Consider the following 26,490-nt stretch of genomic DNA (forward strand, 5'->3'; position numbering starts at 1 on the left):
GGTTATGGTGGACTCCTGTACAAAGATGTTTACTGAAGGCTGAATGAACATCAATGGACCCAATGTTCAGCGAAAGTCAGATGTTATTAGACGCAGGAAGAGAAGTGCTCTACAGGAAGTAGCTTCTTCCTGGAGAGTCGCCTCATAAGGGTCTAACAAGCGACACACTTTAGCAGTGTTCAATAGTTTGATTTGACATGGGAAACCAACCATTATGTTGACGATGTAATACTATGATGTGTGTTGATGATGTTATGGTTTATTAAAGTGTACATTATGTTGATGACGTAAGTTTATAGTAGAGTGTACAGTATGTTGATGATGTAATGGTGTAGCAGAGTAAAGTAGGGTAATGATGTCTAAGTGGTATCAATGGTTATATGTCTCTCTCAGGATGAAGATGGCCTGTGTTACGCTACACTGGATATCCCTCTACGTTCTCAGAGACCTAAAAAGAAGAGAGTCCAACCCTCAGAGTTCAGCACCTACTCAGGCATCAATACTAAGAGGATGTGACCACGACCGAGTCTTTTAGTACAAATACTTCCTCAATATGACCTCATCTTAATGCTGCGAAGAGGATGAAGAATATATAGTTTAGTTATATATAGTTATATATATATATTATATAGTATAGCTCTATCAGTCTCAAGAAAGTGCAAACATGTGATAAAGTAAAGCTTGTTTTGGCATATGTTTTAAATACCATATACTGTTTGCATATTGTTTGTCAATAGTATAAATCCAATAATGTGTTTTGGCTATGTTTATTTGCTACATTATTAGAAATCGTTTGCTGTTCTTTGTTTACTAGGTAGTAGGGATGAGTGAAGGGTAATGTACAAAGGCCTCTGTGTGTATCAGGTTTTGATCTTGAAATGGCTAAAGCTATTCTGCGTATAGTTTCAATGTTTTCTTGGCAGTCTCTACTCCTTGTCTTTCAAGTAGGATGTTGGCGGCCCCTTTAATACCTTTAAGAACACGTCATTACAACAAACATACAGCTAACATTTTACAATAAGGCTCCATTAATTAACCATCAATTTACATTAGCTATTGCAGTAATATGAATTAACTAAAAGTTATTTAACAGTTAACTAATCTAGTAATCATTTACTAACTGTTCATGTTTAGTAATGGTTTTCATGTTAGCTGAGGTTATAATTTCTACATTATTTATCTCTAAATATAGTGTTAAAGGAAACGATGGGATTCATTCAACCTGTATTTTTCAACAAATATTGCAATCACTAGGGTTCTAAGAGTGGTTCTAGCTATATTAAAAAATTAAATAAATTATGTTGATCCATTATTTAGTAAGAAGGTCAACCGCAAAACAGGCTGCAATGTGATCATTTAGGCCCTAAATGATCACATTGCAGCCTGTTTTTGTGGACGTTCATTGACGGGCACTTTTGCCCTAAGTTTTAGGGCGAAAGCGTGCGTCAATGTCCGTCCCCGTAGAGAGCTGGAGAGAAGATTTATGGTTTTGTTGGATGAAAGAAATAGTAGATTAGCGTTATCTAAAAGATTTCCGTGAATGAGAATTTAAATTGTAATGATATTAGGGAAATTCCCTGCAAAAACAACTATGCTAATGCAATATAATTATTTGTATAACTGCATTCACTTATGGTTATTAATAGTTATTTAATGTTTCCTTCTTGTAAAATGCTACCAGAACACTAACCGTGTTCACTACCAGATGAAGATATACTGAGGCACAGGGACATGACATCGTCACAGCCAGTGTTGGGGTAGTTTGTTACTCAAAAAAAGTAATTAGTTACTTATTACTAGTTACTTCTGTAAATTGAAATGAGATTACTTTACTAGTTACTGCAAAAGTAACTTCACTACTTAATACTTTACTTTCCAGTTTCTTAATTTACCGTAGATACATGGACAAACATCATAGCCCTTTCATCACTTAGTGTTTATTGTATAAATCTATCCAAAATAGCATATAAAACTATATGAAAGACCAATATCCCTGTCTGCACAAAGAAATGCCTCAGTGTAAAATCCACAAACAACAGGAGAAAGTAGGCTAGGGTGAGGTCAATCAGTAGCATTTGCGAAACATGAGAACAAAAATCAAGTGGTCAATGAAAAATAAAAAAGGTCACTGTATCCCATACAATTAAAACAGAAATGCACTTAAGCGGCGGTGACACATACTGTTACTTTATGTGGTCCAATGGATGAATGAACCTGATCTATTGCTCAAGCTATGACATCTAAGTGTGTCTTCCTCTCACCCTCTTGCAGACAAGAGCAGCCTTCTCAGGTTTTAAAGTAATGCTGTCTATCCAGTGCACCGTCATTCCTAAGTAACTTTTGTTACTCAGGATACCAGACCTTTAATACCGCACCATGAGGTATGTTACGGTTGCGGACCGACCCCACGCCCTCATGGTTAAAATCCTCCGTTTGTCAAAGGCCATGCAAATGACCATGTGTTTTTTCCCGCATGTGATTTGTTTACCCTTATGTTAATTTTGATGTGCCTTTCCCCGGACGTGATTGGTTGCTGCACCGGAAAGCCGAGGAAGACAAAAGACGGGCGAGCTCAACATTCTGGGCAGCTTGTCTCGGATTTGCAGCTCGCAATTTAGGTCTTCAAATGCTTATTTTGTACTTGGTTGAGGCTCTTGTTAGCTACCTGGGAACTTGGCCAGGGTAGGTTTGTTAGAAGTTATCGAAAACCGACACGCAGTTATACCTTTGTTTAGAAACACTTGGCGCAGGGGTGCTGTTCCAAATTGCGCAATCGATTGGACATTTCAAACACGCTAAGGGTGTCACTGTCTTCCATCACCCCCAGATGGAACCTTCTTGTTGCAGGGAAACAAGCACAGGGCTCCCACTGATTAAAATGAATTGTAGCCCTTTTTTGTGGCCTCACAAACGCGCGTTAAGTTCCCTTACTGACATTTTGTGTTGTGCATGTTTACACTTGATAGATGTTACTTCAAGTTTAGTTCAATATATTTATGTTCATAGTTGTTTATTTTTCACTTGTTCAAGTTCACGTTCTTTTTTAAGAGTTTGTTACCTTCACTGTTCATAAATAACTGGAACTAGTTATTTTAAATGAATGCATGCACAACACTATATAAAAATATTAACCAATTTGCAACCCCTGCGCAACATATCAGACAGGAAGAACAGAGTGTTGTTTGTTTGCCTTCTTCTACAGGCTTTTACCCAGAAACCAAAAAATTAAACTCTACGAGTAACAGCCAGCGGAAACACTTGTGGTTTCTGCACACTGTCCAACTGGCAATGCACACACACACGCGCACACACACACACACACACACACACACACACACACACACACACACACACACACACACACACACACACACACACACACATATAAACACAGATATTTGTATGCACATTAACATATCCATATCTATATATATATGTATATATTTTATGCCTTTCGTGCAGGTGTTGAAGACCCTGCTGCTCCAGACTGTGGACAGTGCTGGATGCTGCTGGTCACCCTGTGTCCCTCCTCTGCTCTCCTCTCTTTGTTCCTCTACTTCCTCTGCAGTCACATGGGTAGGACATCATGTGCTTTTATTCACTGGAAGTCTTCCTGCACTTCATTTGATTGAGTTGTCTCTTTTATTCTAAATCAATTTCTGTTTCAGTTCGTGCTGGAAAACACCCAGGTGTCCCTCAGAAAACCAGACCTTTAACACCACAACATGAGGTATCTGATAGTACACCTCTTACATTAAATGATGTTAACACCCTGCTCTATTAAGAAGTGTGCTCAGTAGTTGTACTGTCCAAATGTCACGTTGTGTCTGTCTCTCACACGCAGGATGAAAACTACAGCCGTGTGTTTTATGCTGTGTTGGAAACTCCACAACACAAAGGATCTCACAGCTTCTTCGCCCGCAGTACGAGTGGGCTTTGAGAGGCGTATTGTTTATGGTTCCCCCCAGCACAACACACACAGTCCACTCACGTCACACCCGCATAAAACCACAAAGTCACACAAACAAACACGCAGGCATGCACGCACACACATCTTTGTATATATTGAAATTAACTTGTTGTTCTTTTCCTTACTGCACGGCATTAATGCAATTATTGCACAGCATATTTGACCAAAAACATGCATTAGTATTTCATTGCATACCCAAAAGTAGCCAGTCTTGCACTTTTGTTTTTGAAAGAAATAAAGTCCAAAGTGTATTAAATTGCAGGTTTTTTTTAATACTTGCTTTTCTTCTTAATTAGAGTCAGTAAAAATAATCGATCGATTATATCTCAATCGCAATATATATGAATATATACTGTGTGTTCATAAATAAATAGATAAAATCCAAAGAAAGAAAACATATTACCTGATGGACAATTTAATAAAACTTCCCAATCAAGATCACATTGCTATGAATACAACATGAGACCAGTGGTTTGCGTTGTTCAGCTACAGGATGCTATCGTTCAATCCTTTTTTCATTGAGGTGTGGACTGGCCAACAAAAACCATTGGGTTGTCTGTCGGAGCTCAGCCTTCCTCACATCCACTTAGTATTGATGTCTGAGTAGGTGCAGAGTTCTGAGGGTTGGACTCGCAACATTTTAGGTCTCTGTGAAGGTAGAGGGATATCCAGTGTCGTGGAACACAGGCCATCTTCATCTTGAAAGAGACAGTTTGACATTGCTCCATCTGCCTCGGTTCCTGTTATGTATGTGGTATACCCACATAATGAAGGAACTACTTTTTGTTTTATGCGTTGCCTGTTCTATGTGTGCGCATTGATTAATGTTCCCAGTTATGTAGATCCAGTAAAAACTATGTTGACTACAACTCCTGGTCTAGACATCCTTATTACGTTATAATTATGAAGTAATACATAACAATTGGCGACGAGAATCGTGTTGTATCCCCGCGGTGCAATGCTCCATAAGACAGGTTGAATGTGTCTTTGATGGCCGTCAGGATCACGTTGTTTACCCACCCGCATGGCGGCTGCGTTAATGGAAACGCTACGGAGTATCCTACGGAAGAAGTGACCGGATAAAAGTTTCACAGTGAGTGAAGAGCAACGAAAAAAGTGAAAATGAATATTGGACGGATGGATTGTTTTGACAGTACTGTAGAAGATTGGTCGGCTTATGTGGAAAGACTTGAACAATACTGTGTGGCAAATTACGTGGAGGAGGAGAAGAAGGTTGCGGTGCTTTTGAGTCTGATGGGAGCTAAGACATACAATTTGCTACGTAACCTCACAATACCGGATAAGCCGTCTGAGAAAACGTTCCAACAGAATGTGGATTTGCTAAAATGCCACTTGAATCCGAAGCCACTAGTCATAGCCGAACGTTTCCGATTCCATAAGAGAGATCAGTTAAAGATGGAGTCTATAGCTGAATATATGGCGGAGCTGCGGAGATTGGCTGAACATTGTGACTTCGGGGCGGGACTTTTGGATGCACTCAGAGACAGGCTGGTATGCGGATTGGACAATGACAATACAAAGAAAAGACTTGACGAAGAGAGATCTAACACTGGATATGGCATATGACATCGCCGTTTCAATGGAAACTGTTGCAAAAGACGCAATTCAATTGCAAACGAAAAATATGGGCGAATGCTCTGTGAATAAATTTCACACTAAACCAAAGGACAGAACACAGTCATGTTTTCGATGTGGGAAAAATTCACATGACCCAACTGAGTGCTGGTTCAAAGATAAAGACTGTAGACAGTGCAACAAAACTGGACACATACAGAAAATGTGCAGGTCGAAGCAAAGTGATAACAAATCATACCAAAGGAAAATAGGAAAGAGGGACAGAAATGTACATCAGGTCAGTGAAACTGATTCAAGTGATTCAAATGCAGATTTGTCATGTCTGAAAATTCATTCTCTTAAAGAGACAGATCGTAACATCATATCGGTGACACCTCAGGTAGAGGGAGTGAAATTAAAGATGGAGTTGGATACAGGATCTGCCCTCTCAATCATCTCCCACAAAGATTATGTGAGTACATTTCCAAAGGTGAAACTGAAACCAACCTCAGTAATGCTGAAAACATACACAGGGGAGAAAATCTCTCCTATGGGAAAATTGAAAGCTAAAGTGAAACATGGGAAGGACAAGCAAAAGTTGGAGTTGTATGTGCTGCAGAGTGAGGGTGTCCCTTTATTTGGACGTGAATGGATGAGAAGCATTCATCTCAACTGGCAGTCAATAAAGGCAATACAGATCACCTCAAAGGAAAACAGAAGCACTACAGATGAAAGACTAAAACGGATACTGACACAGTCTGCACAGGTTCTCCAAGATGGAATAGGCACCCTGAAGCACCTGAAAGCACAGGTTGTTCTCGAAGAAAATGCAACACCAAAATTCCACAAGGCTCGTGCTGTGCCCTACGCCATTCGCCCAAAGGTGGAGGCGGAACTACAGCACTTGGAGGATCAAGGTATTCTTTCCAAAGTCGACTGGTGTGAATGGGCAACACCAATTGTGCCCGTGGTCAAGAAGACTGGTGCTGTACAAATCTGCAGTGACTTAAAGGTCACAGTGAATCCTGTCCTGCATGCAGACCAGTATCCACTCCCACGCATTGATGATATATTTGCGTCCCTGGCAGGTGGAGAGCGTTTCTCAAAGATAGACCTTGCTCAGGCATACTTACAGATGGAAATGGAGGAGTCTTCACGAAAGTATCTGACGATAAATACCACAAAAGGCCTTTACCAATACAACAGATTGGTCTTTGGTATATCTAGTGCCCCAGCGATATGGCAACGCGCCATGGACCAAGTACTCCAAGGGATATCGGGAACCCAATGCTATCTGGATGACATCATTGTCACGGGAGTTGATGATGAGACACACTTGACAAACCTACAAAGAGTTCTGTTGAGATTGGAGGAGTATGGATTGAGGGCCAACAAGGACAAATGTGAGTTCTTCAAAGACTCAATGGATTATTGTGGTCACATCATTGACAGACATGGACTCCACAAATCTCAGGACAAAATCGATGCTGTTCTGAGAGCACCAAAGCCGGAGAATGTGAGCCAGATGCGGTCATTCTTGGGCCTCATCAATTACTACCACAAATTTCTGCCAAACCTCTCCACTGTGTTGCACCCTCTACACGGTTTGCTACAATTGGGCAAGAAATGGAAGTGGTCCAAAGACTGTGAACGAGCGTTTAAGACTGCTAAACAGCTCATCACATCGGAGGAGGTCTTGACACACTTTGACCCCAGTCTCCCTCTGCGCCTTGCCTGCGATGCTTCCCCGTATGGTATCGGCGCTGTGCTCTCACACAGAATGACTGATGGGACGGAGCGGCCCATCGCTTTTGCATCAAGATCTCTAAACGCTGCAGAATGCAACTATGCCCAAATTGACAGAGAAGGCTTGAGTTTAGTATGGGGGGTGAAGAAGTTTAACCAATATCTATACGGAAAGCATTTCACATTGATCATGGACCATCAACCCCTTGTGTCGATATTTAACCCTCGAAAGTGTGTTCCAGCAATGGCAGCGGCACGCTTGCAACGATGGGCTCTGTTTCTAGGTGCTCACACCTACACCATTGAATTTAAAGGAACAAAAGAGCACGGAAACGTGGATGGACTCTCACGCCTCCCACACGAGCCACACCCGGTGGGTAACATGACTGATCCAGCTGACGCGTTCCACTTGACCCAACTGGAATCACTTCGGGTCACAAGAGCTCAGATACAAAAGGAAACCAACAGAGATCCCTCAGTATCCAAGGTATATGAGTTGACGTTGAATGGATGGCCAACTCATGGCTACCCCCTGCTACCTGAGTACTCCACCCGTCGTGACCAGCTATCAGTGTGTCAAGGCTGTGTCATGTGGGGCTCACTTGTCATTGTGCCACCCAAGCTGCGTTCAAGAGTGCTGGAGTCACTGCACGAAGGGCATCTCGGTGTAGTAAAGATGAAAAGCCTTGCTAGAAGCTACGTCTGGTGGCCTGGCATAGACAGCCAAATTGAAAACCTCGCTAAGACCTGCAGTGGGTGCCAGCAGATACAGCGCCAGCCCCAGACAGCACCCCTCCACTCATGGGAGTGGCCCACTACTCCATGGCAACGTATTCACATTGACTATGCAGGACCCTTTATGGATCGGATGTTCCTCATTGTGGTGGATGCCCACTCAAAGTGGCCCGAAGTATTCACAGTGAAACAGGCCACATCTGCTCAAACTGTGGACATGCTGCGAACACTCTTCTCACGCACGGGTTTGCCTCAACAACTGGTGAGTGACAATGCAAGCGTATTCACTGGGGAGGAGTTCCAGAAGTTCATCAGGAAGAATGGTGTCAAGCACATTACCTCAGCTCCTCACCATCCTGCAACAAATGGATTAGCGGAGCGTTTTGTACAGTCTTTCAAACAGTCGATGAAAGCAAGTGGGAAGGAGGGAACGTTGTTACCACAAAAAGTGGCAAACTTCCTGCTGGCTTATCGAAACACAGCACACACTACAACGGGACAGACACCAGCGATGCTGTTCATGGGCAGGAACCTGAGATCGCGTTTGGATTTGCTAAAGCCAGACATTCGCTGAGACTGAGAACCTTCAGTGTGAGACACCAAGTGCTTGCCAGAGACTATAGAGGTAAAAAACAGAAATGGCAGCTGGGGGAGATTCTGTCACAGACCGGACCACTGACGTACACCGTGCGTGTAGGGCCTGACATGGTCTGGCGCAGGCATGTTGACCAGCTACTGGAGGCAACGGCTTGCAGTACCATGGCTAAGGATTCAATAACACGTGAAGACTCGGAGGAGGTTGCTTCAACAGCACCAGAGGACTTTGATGATGACATTGAATCCACAGGGGCTGCTGAACGCCAACCAAGTTCCACTGGTTCTCCACCCAGGCGTTACCCTGAGAGAAATCGCAGAGCACCTCAGAGACTTGATTTGTAGTCATGACTGACTACCACCCCTTTGTTGTTGTTGTAATCAAGTGATGTTTGTTTGAAGATTGATTAAGTGTCTTATTTCTGTTATAGTTATAGTTATCTAACACAGTACTTACCTTCTGATGTTTACAGGTTAGGTCAAAGCTGGAAGGGAGGAATTGTTATGTATGTGGTATACCCACATAATGAAGGAACTACTTTTTGTTGTATGCGTTGCCTGTTCTATGTGTGCGCATTGATTAATGTTCCCAGTTATGTAGATCCAGTAAAAACTATGTTGACTACAACTCCTGGTCTAGACATCCTTATTACGTTATAATTATGAAGTAATACATAACAGTTCCACAATAAAGAAAGCTGATGCCCCTGCGGGATTCTGTTTTGACAAAGCGATTGTCTGAATTCACTCGTGTCAGTATAGCTATAACTTCTTACCATGGATGGTTCTCACATGTATGAAGTTAAAAAACCAAACACTAGGAAGTTAAGGAGGTTAAAAGTAGTAACTGGTAGAAGCGGTTCTGGAACCTGATTCCCTGTGTTCTATTTCTTGAGTCAGGTGTTGTCTGATCAACTCTGGGGTCATTAGCGGCTGGAGTTGGTACAGAGTCAAGATATGGAAAAAAGTTAGTGCTAAGTTGTTGCTATTTTCATCTTAATCAATCTCTTTTTCTAACACTAGGCCCCAAATATATCAAACGACATCCACATATATATACATTGGCATTGACAGAAACATTAAACTTGCATTATGCAACTTTGGAACTACAAGGTTTCTCATAAATAAAATGTACCCATCCACAGTTGTGTTAAAACGCAGAACAAGGGTTTGAAGCACCTGGGGAATGTGTATCATTATTAATTTATTACTTTGTTGAAATTTGTTGAATAATTGCAGAATATTCAATTCAATTTGCTTTTGTGACTTTGTAACTTTGCAAAAACAGAAGCATGCAAACCAATAACAATGTCAATAGAGCTCACATTTTTGATCCTTTGAACCAGGATTTTTTTTGACGAACAACCACACCCAAAGGCCAGAGGTGTCATATCACTAAATATATTTATTTATTTATTTATTATATACGGAGACCACCAGACTTTCTCGAAGCAACGAGAATTGTCTTTTAAATTCAAGATAGGAGTATAGGGATATAGTGCCATACGTCAATATGAATTTCATTCATAGAATTTCCGACTTGATGGTCAATGGTCAGATACAGATCTTGTGTAACAGAGTTAAAAATGTAGTGTATTATTATATATGATTCTCGCCAAAATAAAACTGCTGTGGTTAATAAGTGTGAATGGGAGCCACCCGGCCATATGGTGTACTGCAGATCTGTCGCGTTTAGTTCTGTGCTGCGTTCCTACTCGATCAGAGAAGGCCTTGCTTTTGATCTGGTAGGTTCGCTATATAAAGCACTGTACCCAATATCAGTTTTCTTAAAGTGAATTCATGTTTAAGTTGATAACTTCGATGTATCCCATGTGTTATGTTGTTTTCCATTCACTGTTACGATCGTACTGTAGTTTGCATGTTTTAGAGAAAGTTAATTAATACTTTTCTTATGACCTTGGGTTTCTACATGCTAAGGCTAACATGGCTAGCTGTAAACTCTGCTAGCCACGTTCATACATTGAAAGTAATATTACTCTCTTTCTTGCTTGTGCAGATGCTGTATATGTACGCCGATTTCTGATGGCAATGATTTGATTTATTTTCCAAAGGTATGTGGCTCCATAATGTAAATAGGTTTTAATAAAGTGCTGTAACTGCACTTGGACTACATTTATGCCCATTCATGGGAAGTTAAATGTTTTGTATGTATTTTCTATTACTAGTAATCAGCAGAGAAGCCCTTGCTTTTGATCTGATGCTGTATATGTACGCCGATTTCTGATGGCAATGATTTGATTTATTTTCCAAAGGAAAATAAAAGAAAGAAAATTCAACAGTTTCGCCTCCGTCTCCCTGATGCTTGACCATCGTTACACTTGTCATAACGATAATTCAGAATTCAATCAAATCAAAAATCTCAAATAGGACAAGACTTGCCTTTCTCTGTTTCAACAAACATTCTGTATGGAAACCACAACTATCACAGCCTCTCATACTTATCACAAACTAGCAGTCAAATGTCACATCTCTTTATATTGAAATGTACTTCTGCACAAACAATGTTTATCCTAAGCTTCTGATGATTTATCTTTCACCAGAAGCTGGTTGGTTAAGTTGGTTCAAGGCTTTATGGCCAACAGAAGAAAAGGGGTCTTGGATGGTTATCTGACTATCCAACCCGGTATCACGCCATTGCGTGCTCCTGCGCACGAACGTTAATCTATTGAAGCGTGTTCCCGAGCACGATAGTCCGACTTTTTGCGTGTTACACAAAACGAAATGTAAACCAATGCATTCTGAATGGGAGTGTTCTAAGACAATTAACGTTCTCCACAAAACGCTACGAGAGAGAGAGAAAGAGAGAGCGGGAGGGACAGAGAGAGAGAGAGAGAGCGAGAGAGAGGCTTCAGAAAGGGTGTGCGCAGATAGTACAGTGCACCCTAGTTATGTTTATGCCAAAACCTATATATATAATTAGGCTATAATTATATTATTTAGCGTGTAATGAGACATAGCCAAATTGTCAAAGATGCCCGAGAATCTTTCGGGATATCAGCATGGGAAATCGGCGAATCAGACCCATGAATCTATTGTAGCGACCCTGGGACAGTTAAATAGTTTGTGTGTTATGTGTTACATTATATTTCGTTGTCCGTTATGCCAGTTGTTCTATGTGCATGTATTGTAATGTTATTCTTGTCAAACAGCGTGTGGGGCGAATCATTAGGTCAGCTGGGGGAGGGCCTTGGAAGAACAGGAGGGTGGGGGCCTGCACGCGAGTGAGACCGTGTTGCCGGGGTAACCGGGGTTTGTTTGGGTCCGGTTTTCAACTGTTGGTTTCAATGTTGTTACAATGTTACGGGTTTCAGTGACCTGGTGTTTGGTCCATTAAAACTACCTTCAACTAATGACTCGACATGATTATGTCACCGGCGAGGTCGTTACACTATAAAGAAACACGTCATCTCAAGCGGGAGAGAAAGTTTGCGGTGCTGGTTTGTGTCACCAACCCAGCAACCCAGTCGCCAAGAAAAAACGTTGACAGTGCACGTTTCCATGAACACTGGATACGTAGCATTTCAACGTAAAAAATAGCGTGTTATACGTACAGTATCCACGTGTGCCGCTGTGGAGGCGGGTTTCGGGGTTTGGGACACGATTGTTTAGGGGCGGGGGGGGGAGACTGTTGTTGACCGGGGAGGGGGGGGGGGGGGGGAGACACGTTTGTTGAGGGGGGGGGGGACACACGATTGTAGGGGGGGGGGGGGGGGGGACACACCAACCCAGCAACCCAGTCGCCAAGAAAAAACGTTGACGGTGCACGTTTCCATGAACACTGGATACGTAGCATTTCAACGTAAAAAATAGCGTGTTATACCTACAGTATCCACGTGTGCCGCTGTGGAGGCGGGTTTCGGGGTTTGGGACACGATTGTTTAGGGGGGGGGGAGACACGTTTGTTGAGGGGGACGACGACACACGATTGTAGGGGGGGGGACACACGTTAATTGAAGGGGGGGGGGGGGGGGACACGTTTGTTGAGGGGGGGAGACACGTTTGTATCCTAACAACAAAACAAGTTAACAAAAGCCCCATTTGTCAACTGAGAACCCCAATTCCCAGAATCCCCCGCGGCTCCGGAACACGGCGTAGCTTATATTAATCTTTATTATCTGAATGGGAAATGCAATATTTTAGGACAGATACACCATTAAACGCGTTTCTAATGACATTTCTAGCGAGAAATGTACATTTTCCTTACATAATCTTCAGTCAGTGAATGTGTATGATCTTTATTAATCTTTATTATCTGAATGGGAAATGCAATATTTTAGGACAGATACACCATTAAACGCGTTTCTAATGACTTTCCTAGCGAGAAATGTACATTTTCCTTACATAATCTTCAGTCAGTGAATGTGTATGATCTTTATTAATCTTTATTATCTGAATGGGAAATGCAATATTTTAGGACCGATTCACCGTTAAACGTGTTTCTAATAACATTTCTAGCGAGAAATATACTTTTTACTTGCATAATCTTTAGTCAGTGATTGTGTCTGATCTTTAGTTTTATAGTTATTAGGATTTGATCGGCTCGCTCGCATGTTTCAACGACGTCAGGTTGCTTTCGCTAAACTAGCAGCTCACGTGCTTCCTGCGTTTGTGTTATTAAACTGTTACTTTATGTAACTTTTAATGATATCATCTTGTTAGAAACACGTATATCTGAGAGCCAACCCAGTCGCCAAAAGCATACGTTGACAGTGTACTTTTCGTGAACACTGGATTACGTCGCATTTCAACATAAAATAGCGTGTTATACACACACACGCACGCACACGCACAGACACACACACACACACACACACACACACATACACACACACACACACACACACAGTATCTTGTACAATGATTTTTAGATTTCTTCTTTGTAAAACTTGAAAAATAAAGTAAGTTTTGGCTTTGGAAAAGTAATTATTTCCCTTATTATACAAATAGGCTATGCTGTTAAGGCTGCCGTGTTCCAATACCTGTACTTCCATGAGTATACTTAAAGGAAGTATACTATCCGTACTATCTACTACGTTAATTTTTCAGATGTGAGTGCTGTTCCAAATCGAGTACTCCGTGGTGCACTAACCGGAAAATACGATCACGACTGCCGCCGTGGCTCCTCCCCCGCAATAAACATCCCGCTTTGAAAGGTGAACTCTTTACGCCTAGCAGCTATAAAAAACTATAAAAACTAAAAAATGACTCTATTAATGCAGGCTATGTGGAAAATGCGCCGACTTTGGCTCAGCCTGGCTCCGACTCTTCCGCTACGTATACATATGTGTAATCCAGCACATATAAAGACGGGGACCAGAAAATAATTACTTTCTCTCCATTGAAACCCATTCATATTTTTCGATCTCAGAGGTCCCATTAGGGGCCTACCGGAAGGGGCGAACTTACGAGCTCTATGACGCTGCTCTCGAGCGACATATAGATAGGACTGCTAATCTTACAAGCATTCTCAAGATCGATTGTCGGCAGTAGTTCTATTCATTCTATCGCTGTAACTTTTCTCTCGTGTTGCTATGGACAAGTTGTTTGACCTGGATCTCCGTGACCCCCGCACAGAAGGAAGACACCTTGCCGTTGGGTTGATGCATGACCAATTCCTTGCAGAAGCCATGGTAACAACCTTTTGTACATTAACTGAACTTGAACTTGTACATGAAATGAATGTTTCAGTACCTCAGAAACTCCGTCTAACAAGATGTTGGACTTAAACACACAGGAGGCTGCGGAGAATGTCAATCGGGCAAGATCTGGAGGGGATTCACCACGGAGCTCAACCAAACGGAGCGGACGCGGCAAGGCCAGAGGGAGACGTGGAGGCCGTGCGGGCCATACAGGCCGTGCAGACCGATGGAGTGGCCTAACTACAGGTTTGTTTATGTGCAAATTCAGATTAGTTTAATTTGGTGACAAACAATTACCCATGGCAATAAGGGATGGGTCAGAATTTTCTATTATTCGATTTTTCGTTCCCGTGGGTCAAAGTCGATTTGTAACATTTGGACCGTTAAAGGTTGGGTATGGGATTTGCGAAACGCCAGCAGATTTTGAAAATACACAACTCAAATGGTCCTACCCCCTCTCCTTCAACGCTGACTCTACCCATTCCAAGTACAAGTACAAGTACATGGGAGCGGGGGAGAGGGAGTGCCGTACGACCGTTTGATTGACGTACTTACTGTCAAATGAGTTTCTTGCAGCAGTGCAAGCACTTGAGTGTCTGCCGTAGAGATATATTAATCTGTCATGTACTGTTTAACAGGCATGGACACTGAGGTGTTGGCACTTCCTTCAGAGGATTCCTTGCCCTTACCCAGAGCACAGCAAAATCCTCAAGAGATGTTTGGTAAATATACAGTGTTTAATTCTGAAATCCAAATACTGTATATAGAATGTAGATCATTTGGTTATATTTTATTTGCAGAACAAAACATGGAGAGGCTTTCTGCCCTACTGGATTCAAGCCCCTGTCCTGCTGAGCCTGAGAGAAGCGCAGCATCATCGTGGTCTGTTAGGCAGCAGAAAGCCTCTGACCGTTGGGAGGAAGCACGGCCGTACCACCTCAGATGCCTTTTGGAATCTGAGGCTGTTGGCAAGCCATTGTGTTGCTTCTGCCACAAGCCGGCTGTTATAAGGTTGGATGTTCATCAATCAAATAATAGAATGTATCTATGTACACTAAAAAAAGTATATCATATAAATTGAGTGACTTGACTTGAGTGTTTTGTCTGCTTAGGTGCAGAGAGTGCCTTCCGGAGCAGTGGTTTTGTGGGGCCTGCGACATGCATAACCACAGCAAACGGCCACTCCACAACAGGGACAGCGTGGTGGATGGCTTCTTTAAAGCCATTCCCCCATCCACATGTATCTCAAGAGGAGAGACTGGAATATATGCCACACATGAGCAAGGTAAGGTCTGACAAATCTACCTGTCTAGACTTCCTGATCCTTATCTTGTTTATTCAGTCTGCTGCCATATACAGAATGTTCACTTTTCTTTTCGACAGATCGCATTTTACCCACAATGCCAGCACAGCACTGCACCTGCCAGGTCCCTAGCTTCACAGTGGAAGCTGGGAAACCAGTCATCTTGATTACCATCAATGGTAGAAACCAGTTCTCTATTTAGACTTCTGTTAGTCTAATATACAATATGTGTCAATGATTATGACTAATGTTGTTTTTTTCGTTAGGGCGTTATGATTTGCATTTGCCACGTTATGTGTGCCAAACATGCCTGCAGCAGTGGGCCCCTGATGTGAGAGACCTAGTCAGGAGTGGATATTGGCCAGCTTCTGCAAATGCTTCCACAATCTACACGGTGGACCTCCTCAACACCTTTCAGGAGCTGAAGTTGATCTCACCTGGATTCTCCAGGCAAGCCCTTGCAAAAATGCTGGAACATCACACACTGTGTGCAGGAAGAGTAAGTGACATCAGCAATACTATTTATTATGCTCACCAATATTGTCAGCAATTTTTTTATTTTTTTTTTGACTATCTCAAAAATGTTTTCCATATTCTGATATACTTTCTAGTCTGGACAGATCAACGGGGATGCCCTGCAGAGGAGCTTTCTTGAGTTTGCATACGCCTCCTTTGAGAAAGACCAGCTCTGCTGTGATACCCCTTTCACCTGCCCTGCCTGCACACCTGAAATGGTAGCAGTGTCAGCAGATGGCAACAGGAAGCTTTATCGCTTTGGCCATACTGGAAGGTGCACTTTAAGTTCTCTTTGGTAATTGAGTCGTGACTGTAAGTGACAACAAGAGTAGGTAATGGATGTTATATATTTTTCCCCTAGATCTAATGACACTCCCTTTTTTGATGGGCTATTTCTAGCCAAAGACAGTGAGGTGTCTGATTTTGTCAACACAATACAGATGGCGGTGAAGAATGTAAGTTTAAGCTAAGTTTAAACACTCAAATAGTTCTGTTTCTAAAGGAATCATTGCATTTCCTGGACTTCTAGAAGTATTCCATACTCCCTACTCTTTTGTCGTGAATTACATTAACAATATGTGTATGCACTATATTCACAGATAAAGGGGAGAGGCACATGTGGAGACTCTCAATGGGCAGCAGCAAGGGAGACCTCTAGGCGGGCCTCTAAACTGGATGAGGAAGGCGTTGAGGTTGCGGTGTGTCGGCATGGCTTCCTTTTAAAAGCCCTTAACATGTACCGAGGAGAGATATTTGCGTATCCTATGTATCTCCAAAGGGAGCTTCTCCCAAGCAAGGCACAGTTTTTTGCTATGGATGTGGCATGCAAATACTGGCCATACCTACAAAAAGTTGCTTCGGTCATTCCAGCTCTCAAGAGCCTCACAGAAATGAAGCCCTTCCTGAGCATCATGCATGCAAGAGCTCATGCTACCAAGTGTGAGGTATGTCTGTTATCTGTTATTTTCAAATGAATACGCCATGTGTTACTATAGGAATGGACAGCTTTAAGCTGAATTCCTTTTCCATAATATTTGTCCACGTTTTCCAACTGCTTCATTGGCTCTAATGAACCCCAAATCCACCCATCCTTGCAACAGATAAAATGGAGTGGTCGGAATCAGAAGGGAGCAGGCACAACTGCCGGTGAGGAGGTGGAGCAAATAAACAGCTACCTCTCCCGTTGTGCCCTGACAACAAAGTACATGTCAAAAGCAGGTAAGTCACTTTGGTCTGAGTTTATGCTATCATCTAATATTGCTCATAGATTGCAGAACATAATGTAATTCTCCTTATACCAGCACGTGTGGACATGCTCACTGTGCATGCAATGGGTTGGAACCATCACAAAGCAGAGACGCTACACAAGGCCCTCTCCACAAGATATGTGAAGGTATGTTTCATATTCATGTATGTTTTTGTGCCAGTTGTTAGGCAGACTGAGTTCCTATTGTAATTATTGTAAATATTTTAGACATCTAAAAGGGCAGAAGAAGAGGCAGAGAGGCTGTCACAACTGCAGAAGGACCTGCAGTGCTCAAATGCAATGGCTGTACAGTGGATTGCTGAAGTCAAGGAATGGGCAGAGAGCGGTGAGGACAGAACAATATACATGCCTTTTTGCAGTTTCCTTACAGACATTTGTGTTCAAACGGTAATCAAAATAATACACAATCAGTGAAGCATTAGTGCTGCAAAAATCTAGAAAACTCGGTTGCATTGTATAGAAAACAGTACACTGAGCTTAATTTCACCCTAACGGATATCTACAGAGACCCCAGTAACGGGTCTGCACGTTCTCCAGCAGTCCATTGAGGGTCTCCATCTGGGTCTAAAGCAACAGAAACAAACCCTCTACCGTCAGAATGGTATGTAGGCTTTTTCTTGAGTTATCCGGTATACCTAACAATGTATCTATATTGTTTTTAATATAACCTATACAAGGTTTTTGTGTCTGCATATTACGTTTCTCCTAAACAATCTAGACAGCAACAAGCTTCGCCATCGTCTCCGAAGAAAGTTGACGGAAGACAAAAAGCGCCTTCTCCAGGAGATTGATAAATACAACAGTCTTGTTGCAGACCTCTCCAAAAGGATTGATGTGGCCTTGGTTGACCACTCTTTGGCTGGACAGAGCACTGGCGCAATATGGCCATGGGAGGACTATGGCAGTGGTATGCATTTTTCAATGCTTTTAAAATGTCATGCAGTATATCGGAATAGTGAACTATCCTGAAATGATATATTAAATATAATGGTGGTTTTGTAATATATAAAACGATTTTGGGAAAGAAACATCATTTCTAAATTCTGTTTCCATTATGGTTGCATTGCTAAATGTTATGCCAGATACTCATGTATTGATCTTAATATTTTGGATCATTAGTAACAATCGGGGTCAAGAAACGACTGCACGACCAGGAAATGCTGAAAACACGGCTGGAAGAGGAGCTCCCTATCCTGGTGTTGGAGATGGCCCAGCACTGTACGTGGTTGCAGAACCTGGGAGTGGCCCTCAAGACGGAGCTTGCAAGATACGGTAAGTTAAAGACAAGTTTTGGGGATCCCATTTAATGTATTCAATTAGTGGGGGATGTTTCAATATATATTAACGTTGTTGGGTTTTCTGTCCTCTACTTGTAGAAGATGAAAATGGACTTCACTGTCTCTTGGCAAGAAGACTTGCGGAAGTGGAAGAACGACATCAAATGGTCCTGCAGCGGTATAAGACTGCTCTAGGTCCATTGGCCTCTGTCCTCCTTGATGTTTGTGAGGAAGAGGAATGTGATCCGATGGGCCTGGTCAGTCCAGACACCAGCGAGGATGAGGAAGATGCAAGAGAACAAGCAACTTAGTTGATGGTGTGGTTTCGTGCCTCGCTTGATGTACACAAATGATCATTGTTATTGCTATGTTTAAAATAAAAAAATAAAAAAATCTATCTCTTCAATTCAAGATGGGGTGGGTGAGAATAAATAGTGCTATAACCTCACTAGCCTTATTGACATGGACACATCTGTTCCGCATAGATTTCTATGCACGAGACTTAACGGACACTTTTGTTACTGCCATGTATGCAGTACATTCGGATCACATTTTAGGAAGAGATCTATGACGCATAGAAATCTATGCGGATCAGATGTGCCATGTAAACGCGGATACTATGAATTACATTCATATATATACAATTTCAGAAGTGGATGAGATTCGAGAAATATCTTGTTATAATGAGAAAGAATGTCAAGGTTTGGGGGTTGATGAAAAACTATTTTGAACCTTTGTGGTATGGCAACCCAGTCGCCAAAAGCATACGTTGACAGTCACTTTAAGGACAAGTTATGAGAGAAATGCACATTAACTTTTTGTTATCTCATAAGCGGTGTGGTGCCGGCTCCTTTTGACCTTTTGACCCCAGACTTCAAAAACGTGTCCACAGGCCAGCTGTGTCTACCCACCTTAAGCCACAAATGTACACCTACATCCCACAGTAAATGGGGACTAGAAACATAACCTCTGTCATATACATTTACTCTACTGTTGGAGGTCACGCCCCTTTTTCCACCTTTTCGAGATAGCTAGAGATGCTAAAATGTTTACACACATTTCCCGGGGCCCCGTGTACGACATATCCGAGATTTGGAGTTCTAGCCCTTAGAGAAAAAAAGTTTTCCCAAATGGAGTGTCATTTGGACAAAGCCCCTCAGAAGTGTAGCCTGCAAGACCTAATGGTTCAGAATGTGGTGGAAAAAGTTTTTGAGATAGGAAGGTCCTACCGCCCTGAAATTTTAATACCTTATTCTAGGGCCTAACTGGGACCTCCGCACCGAAACTTGGCCCGGTCGGACCCCGAGGGCAGGAAGGGGGGGCCTCCCCTCGGGGTCTGACCGGGCCAAGTCTCGGACAGGAAGGGCCCCCCCTTCCTGCCCTCGGGGTCCGACCGGGCCAAGTTTCGGTGCGGAGGTCCCAGTTAGGCCCTAGAACAAGGTATTAAAATTTCAGGGCGGTAGGACCTTCCTATCTCAAAAACTGTTTTTCCACCACATTCTGAACCATTAGGTCTTGCAGGCTACACTTCTGAGGGGCTTTGTCCAAATGACACTCCATTTGGGAAAACTTTTTTTCTCTAAGGGCTAGAACTCCAAATCTCGGATATGTCGTACACGGGGCCCCGGGAAATGTGTGTAAACATTTTAGCATCCCTAGCTATCTCGAAAAGGTCGGCAAAGGGGCGTGACCTCCAACAGTACAGTAAATGTACATAAGACAGAGGTTAGTTTCTAGTCCCCATTTTTTGTGGGATGGAGGTGTACATTTGTGGCTAAAGGTGTGTAGACACAGCTGGCCTGTGGCCACGTTTTTGAAGTCGGGGGTCAAAAGGTCAAAAGGAGCCGGCACCACGCCGCTTATGAGATAACAAAAAGTTAATGTGTGTTTCTCTCATAACTTTTTGTCATTATTAAAGAGAGGCCTGATTCTCAGATATGCATGTTGGATGGCTAGGGTGTAGGTTTGGGTAGAACTTCAGACCAAAATCTTGTAAGCGAGCCGCTGGGTGAGGTGCAACAAGATGGAGCACTTGCTGAGTAATTTCTTGTAGGGCCGGTGCGTAAGAGGGCAAACAAGATGTCCTTCAATATCTACGCTTCCAGGCGATTGCAACGGTGCCACACATGAACACATTCAAACATGTTTAATGGTAGTAATTAGCTGTCGAAATTGGAGGCCTTAATCAATAATGACCAGCTATTGATTTGCTTCCCGATAAAAGTTTGTGACAAATGACATGTTATTTAGCATCTACACATTGAGCTGAGTCCAATGACACAAAGCATGACACTCCACGGCCCTACACGGCCCCCTACACTACATGGCCCCTGTATTTTACATGGTACACCTATGGTCTAGGGCATGATCTCTGTGTGGCACAAGGTCGAGCTTGATCTCATTGGACTCAGCTGCTAATGTAGATGCTAAATAACATGTAATTTGTCAGAAAACTCCATCGGGTAGCAAATCTATAGCTGGTTATTATCTATAAAGGCCTCCAAAATCGACAGCTAATTACTACCCTGAAACATAGTCAAATATGGTCATGCATGGCACCGTTGCAATCGCCTCGAAACGTAGATGACAAATGACACCTTGTTTGCCCCGTTACGGGAAGATATTTTCATGGTATATCTTTCTATTTCCTAACCAAGCTCCATTGCCGTCTTTAACCAACGTGGTTTGCCGAGAGTCACGTGACGTTGACGCAGGCCCATTGAAAAGAAAAGGCCCAAAAAACGTAGGCATGTCACATGTTTAAAGCCGTTATTGTAATTAATTAATTTAATATTAAAATATAGGCTATTATATGTATACAATAATTACGTCGTGTAATATTCTATCTATAAGTAGACCATAACTTTTATTCAATTATCGTTATAACATGATCTGTATCTGACCATTGAACATCTTTAACCAAGTTCAGGTATAACCAGACCATATAACAAATATTTATAACATATAAACTAGGCTATACGTATAGCATATCATACATTTGGTTACAGGCCAAATTCGGTATAAATGTTACCCTCTGCTGGCCCACAACTAGATCGTCGCGTCCCTAGCAACCTGACGTCTTTGAAACATGCTAGGGAGACCATAAAACTAACTATCGAACAAAAGATCAGACACATTCACTGACTGAAGATTATGCAAGTAAAAAGTATATTTCTCGCTAGAAATGTTATTAGAAACACGTTTAATGGTCAATCTGTCCTAAAATATTGGATATATATATATATATATATATATATATATATATATATATATATATATATATATATATATGCCTAATGCCTTCAGGGCGGCGCTACTGTTCAATCAGGACAAGAACAATGAGGTACTCCCACTCTTTTATCCCTGCAACCATCAGGTTACTAAATGATGACAAAAGTAAGGAGTAGGTGGAGAGCACACCAGTGTTGCTGGGTGTTTCCGGGGGCAGGGTGGTTGTTACTGACGGGCTGAAATGAATTGTGAGTTAAATGTGTGTGTTGGACTGCCTTTGATATATGTTTTTGTCTACCTCCTATTGCTATTTATTGTATTTATTAAGTAATCTATTATGTGAGACTGGAAACTGTGAACGAAATTGCCCATTTTGGGATAAATAAAGTTTTCTAATCTAATCTAATATATATATATATATATATACGTAACCATTTCCCCCAAATGCTGGGAGAACGTATCGACCCCTATTGGTGCTATTCCTCCATTCATTTAGATGGGCGGAAGAAACGTGTATCTCTTCACGCTTTGGTCAGGCATAGCGTGACACTGAACACTCCTTGCGAGGTGGACCAATGTATCTATTTCACGCCTTGGCGTGATACCGGGTTGAACAGACTGTTGTGTTTATGTGTGGAAAAATAACATCATTACACGGTTCCATAAAATAACATAATCAGCAAAGACAATGGTTTTATTTCCATGCTTTAAACGGCATTCGGGCTGCTAGTTTCAGCGTCCATAGCAACCATCATAGGCTTAGCCACCATGTTTTTCTGTCGAGACAAAATACGTTTTCAGACAAACGTAATTGAGAATGCCGAATAGTTCTCTGGGAACGTAATTTTCATGAGACAGGGTTGTCCTTTAGGGCTTCGGCCTCCTAATTGATCATTGATCAAAACTCTGCCCAATCCTCACCTTCTCTGACGCAGAGAAACTCGTCCACGCCTTAATCCCCTCCAGGCTTGATTACTGTAACAGCCTTCTCATCGGTACACCCTATAACACCTATGGTCCTTAGATTATTATTTATTTTATTGTGTTATTGCCCTTCGTGTTTTGTTGTAGCACTTTGAGATTATTTTTATGAAAAGTGATTTACAAATAAAATGTATTATTATTATTATTGTAGTAGGCTATATTTGAATGCCCTTTCACATATATGAAACCACCACCACACCATGGTTGGTTTGACGTAGCAGCTAACTTAATCATCCAAGAGAATCTGGTGTTTTGGTGTTGAATAAAGATCTATCAGCACAATATTTTAATAATCTGTTGTGACTAAATTGACATTCAGTAGGCCCTGCTTGCACTTGTATGTTTAAAATCAATATTTTCTATACAATATAGCCATTTGCAATTATACCTGGATGCATATCTTAAATACATTGAACGGATTAAATACTCAATTAATTGCTGCTACTACTCTATTAGCTAGAGACCCTTCAGCCCACAACTTTTGAGTTACTTTAACTTTACCCACCATGTACTGCCTACAGACTGGAATTCATATTTATATTAACTGTTGTGTCCATACATATATATATATATATATATATATATATGTGTGTGTGTGTCATTAAGCTCTTAGTGACCACATTTGAATGGCAGGGCAATCATGTATCAGGAGTAGCACCACATTCTAGAAAGACTGAAAATATGTTTTTATTTGAAGAGGGCAGGGGGACTAATTCAAATCTTTTGGCTGCCAGGACCTGGCCCACTCCTTCCCACTGAAAAGAGAACAAATAATATATCAATGAACCGTTTTGTGATGATTGGTCGAACTCCACTTACATAACACACAGTATATACCTACTTTATATTGATTCTCATCTATAAAGGCAATTACAAATCAAGCCCAATCTTTGCACATTTTTGTTCTTGAGAAATACCACACTTTCAAGTCATTTTCTAATAATTCAAGATCTAATAATGTAATAATGTATGACACATAAGAAAGGGAATGATGAAACCACTTGATAGGAAATCTGGTTGGCAAGTGTGTTTGGTGGAAGAACTACTGTTAAACGTTAAAATAGCAGCAGCTATTTTGCACCAAGATGGTGCAAAATAATATGGTATAATATAGAATACTCGGAAAAGCAATGAAGTGGTTTAAAAAAACCCAGTGAAACAGAAAGAAACCAAATTAAATACATACCAAACTGGGCAAGGCTGCCAATCAACAAGGACTTCTTTAATGCCCTATCAAGGAAAGGAACCATAAATTCATTAGTAAGATAATAAATTCAGTGTTAGCCTATGAGTTTGATAGACAAAATGCATTGACGGTACTATTCCAAAATATTTATGCAAATTACTTGTATACATGAGTAAATTACATTTACAGTATGCACTTAATATGCATGCTCATGATCAATCAGCGAGAATGTCATTCCTACAGTTAATCACGCATGTGTTTTTGCTGGGTCTTTATGGGTCTGTCAAACCTTTCTCATCCTCTCCTTCCCGTAACTCCTTATTTCGAAGGAGTCACGACCAATATGGTAGGGGCAATCTGAAAATATAAAAAACATGTTTTTCACAACAAAACCATCTATGCTTATCCACTGGCAAATATAAAATACCGCAAATATAAAATCAATAACAGTAATTATTAATACTGTATTAATGCTATAATCGCTGCTATGAATACACAGGAGAATAATTTACAATTCCATAATTATAAATTGTGTAAAGGGTTTGTCAGTGCTCTGATCGTTACAAACTATTTCATCTTACTCTTCGGTAAAGTCTTGTTCCTTTTTTCAAGCCCCTTCTGGCTGTGATGCTCTGTAGGAAAGAAATGTTGAGGTATTCAAACAAAGACTCAAATGGTCATAACCAACATTCTTATTACAGTCCTTTCTCCAAAATAACTACAATAAATGTAATGCTATGGTGAAAAGAATAGTAGTCAATTAGCAATTCGATCTGTACAGACATTCTGAACATACCTTTTCTCCTCCGCTTCCTCTGCACAGTAGAGACCGCTGTTGGAATGGAAAATAAAATATTACTCATTCAGGCAATGATGTTTATTTGTATGACACTTAGTACCTTCTCATGCATGCTTTAATTGAAAAATCCATACCTGGTCCTTCCGTGTCCGGGTGGGCCACCTCCTCTACCTGCAGGGCCCCCTCCTCCACCTGCAGGGCCCCCTCCTCCACCTGCAGGGCCCCCTCCTCCACCTGCAGGGCCCCCTCCTCCACCTGCAGGGCCACCTCCTCCCCCTCCTCCACCTGCACGGCCCTGTCCTCCACCTCTCCCATGTCCATGTCCATCTAAGATGACATAAGATAACACTCACTCAAAGTCCAACAGTGGAACTTCAACAGTGCAAGTGTAAATTCAGTTTTAAAAAATATGAAATTAAGACCATACAGATCTATACACATCTATACACATAAATAACCATAAACAAACATGAAAAGAGGTTAGCACTTATACAGCTGACTTAGTATATTGTAATTTGTAGCATAATATATTGGAGTATATATGCAGTATATAACAATATATAGGATTAGCCTCTTTAATTGTCATAGATATTCCTGTATGTCTTCACCTGAGTGGTCCCCCTGCCCTCTTCTGGCCCCTCTGCAGTCCCACTTGCAAAAGGGGTCCATCCTGTGCAAGTTTGAAAAGTGTTGCAAAGGGTTATTAAATTGCAAATGGCAACCAAAAAAATTGTAGCAATAGTTCCATGATAAAAATGAATGTGGTGGACAAATAACAAGATGCAGTTAGTATTTTGGTAAACAAAGCAGAGGGTGTGTGGAATTTATAAAAATAAAGAATCATACCTTGACAAATGTACTCATGGATGGAGCCCATTTTTTTGAGGGACTCCTCCGCAAATGTGGCCAAGGTGCAACGAGGTGTGAACACCTTGACCACATGGCTCTTTTTAGTGGCTTTTCCAAGCAGCAGGACAGGTTTATATCCTGCTGCTTGAAGCTTTTCGAGCTGTAAGGAAATCACAGCATGTTAATGTTTTGCCTGTAGTAATCAAAAAAGACCTACTATTCAAAGCAATAGTGATTCAGACAGTTAAAGGTAGAACATAATTAATCTGAATTGTTTACATACCAGGAGGAACATTTCCTGCTTGACAACAGCCATGTTGTGGTTCTTCTTGCGGGAAGACGCCCACTCTTCCCGCTTAGCCTCAAATTCTCTCAAGGCAATTTTGAGGCGTTCCTTTACAGGCTGGACCATTTTGCAGTGGCTGCAAACCTTTTTAGCGCAAGGCAGAATGGTTTTGCAGGAGGGGCATGTTTTACATGTGGTGCCTGGCATATTGAAAGATTACCTAATTTACAAAGACACAGACAAACCGAATAGACAGATAAACAAAACAGATTAGATACACAGATAGTAGATAGATAAGAAAGATTATAGATATAAAATATTAGCATTGGCAGAGAGATAGTTAAGATGTATGATGCTTATTTGAAGCTGCAGGGAGAAAAAAGTAAATCACTAAAAACAAACTATTTTTTACAAACAGCCGACTACATTGTGTAAATTACCTTCTAACATGATGCTGTGTATGGTACTTATCTAAGCCTTTCTCATTGTTCAATTTCAATTACTAACGAACT

At 41.5% G+C, this 26,490-nt stretch overlaps 2 protein-coding genes across 2 annotated transcripts; one reads left to right on the plus strand and one right to left on the minus strand.

The window, feature by feature from the left end:
• Positions 1 to 14,126: 14,126 nt before the first annotated feature.
• LOC307075161 (uncharacterized protein) lies at positions 14,127 to 19,019 on the plus strand. Its single transcript, XM_079735664.1, has 17 exons — positions 14,127 to 14,271; positions 14,376 to 14,526; positions 14,919 to 15,002; positions 15,081 to 15,291; positions 15,393 to 15,565; positions 15,664 to 15,762; positions 15,850 to 16,082; positions 16,195 to 16,373; positions 16,461 to 16,554; positions 16,699 to 17,043; positions 17,200 to 17,317; positions 17,401 to 17,492; positions 17,574 to 17,691; positions 17,872 to 17,967; positions 18,085 to 18,273; positions 18,486 to 18,638; positions 18,743 to 19,019. Exons 1-17 carry the CDS (start codon positions 14,173 to 14,175, stop codon positions 18,952 to 18,954), a joined length of 2,646 nt encoding a protein of 881 aa, XP_079591790.1. The 5' UTR covers positions 14,127 to 14,172; the 3' UTR covers positions 18,955 to 19,019.
• Positions 19,020 to 23,462: 4,443 nt separating this feature from the next.
• Positions 23,463 to 26,104, minus strand: LOC307075162 (uncharacterized protein; the record flags this gene model as incomplete). Its single annotated transcript, XM_079735665.1, has 9 exons — positions 23,463 to 23,613; positions 24,045 to 24,088; positions 24,334 to 24,401; positions 24,626 to 24,676; positions 24,841 to 24,876; positions 24,978 to 25,170; positions 25,452 to 25,513; positions 25,690 to 25,852; positions 25,976 to 26,104. The coding sequence occupies 9 exons, from the start codon at positions 26,102 to 26,104 to the stop codon at positions 23,568 to 23,570; spliced, it is 792 nt and encodes a 263-aa protein (XP_079591791.1). The 3' UTR covers positions 23,463 to 23,567.
• Positions 26,105 to 26,490: the final 386 nt, after the last annotated feature.

Source organism: Pollachius pollachius, assembly GCF_949987615.1.
Source record: "Pollachius pollachius genome assembly, chromosome: 4".
Classification (NCBI taxonomy): Eukaryota; Metazoa; Chordata; class Actinopteri; order Gadiformes; family Gadidae; genus Pollachius; species Pollachius pollachius.

Coding starts and splice junctions, on each gene's coding strand:
- LOC307075161 (XM_079735664.1), top strand. CDS start 14,173: ATGGACAAGTTGTTTGACCTGGATCTCCGTGACCCCCGCACAGAAGGA. Junction 15,003..15,080: donor AAATCCTCAAGAGATGTTTG/GTAAATATACAG, acceptor TTTTATTTGCAG/AACAAAACATGGAGAGGCTT. Junction 17,968..18,084: donor AACCCTCTACCGTCAGAATG/GTATGTAGGCTT, acceptor TAAACAATCTAG/ACAGCAACAAGCTTCGCCAT.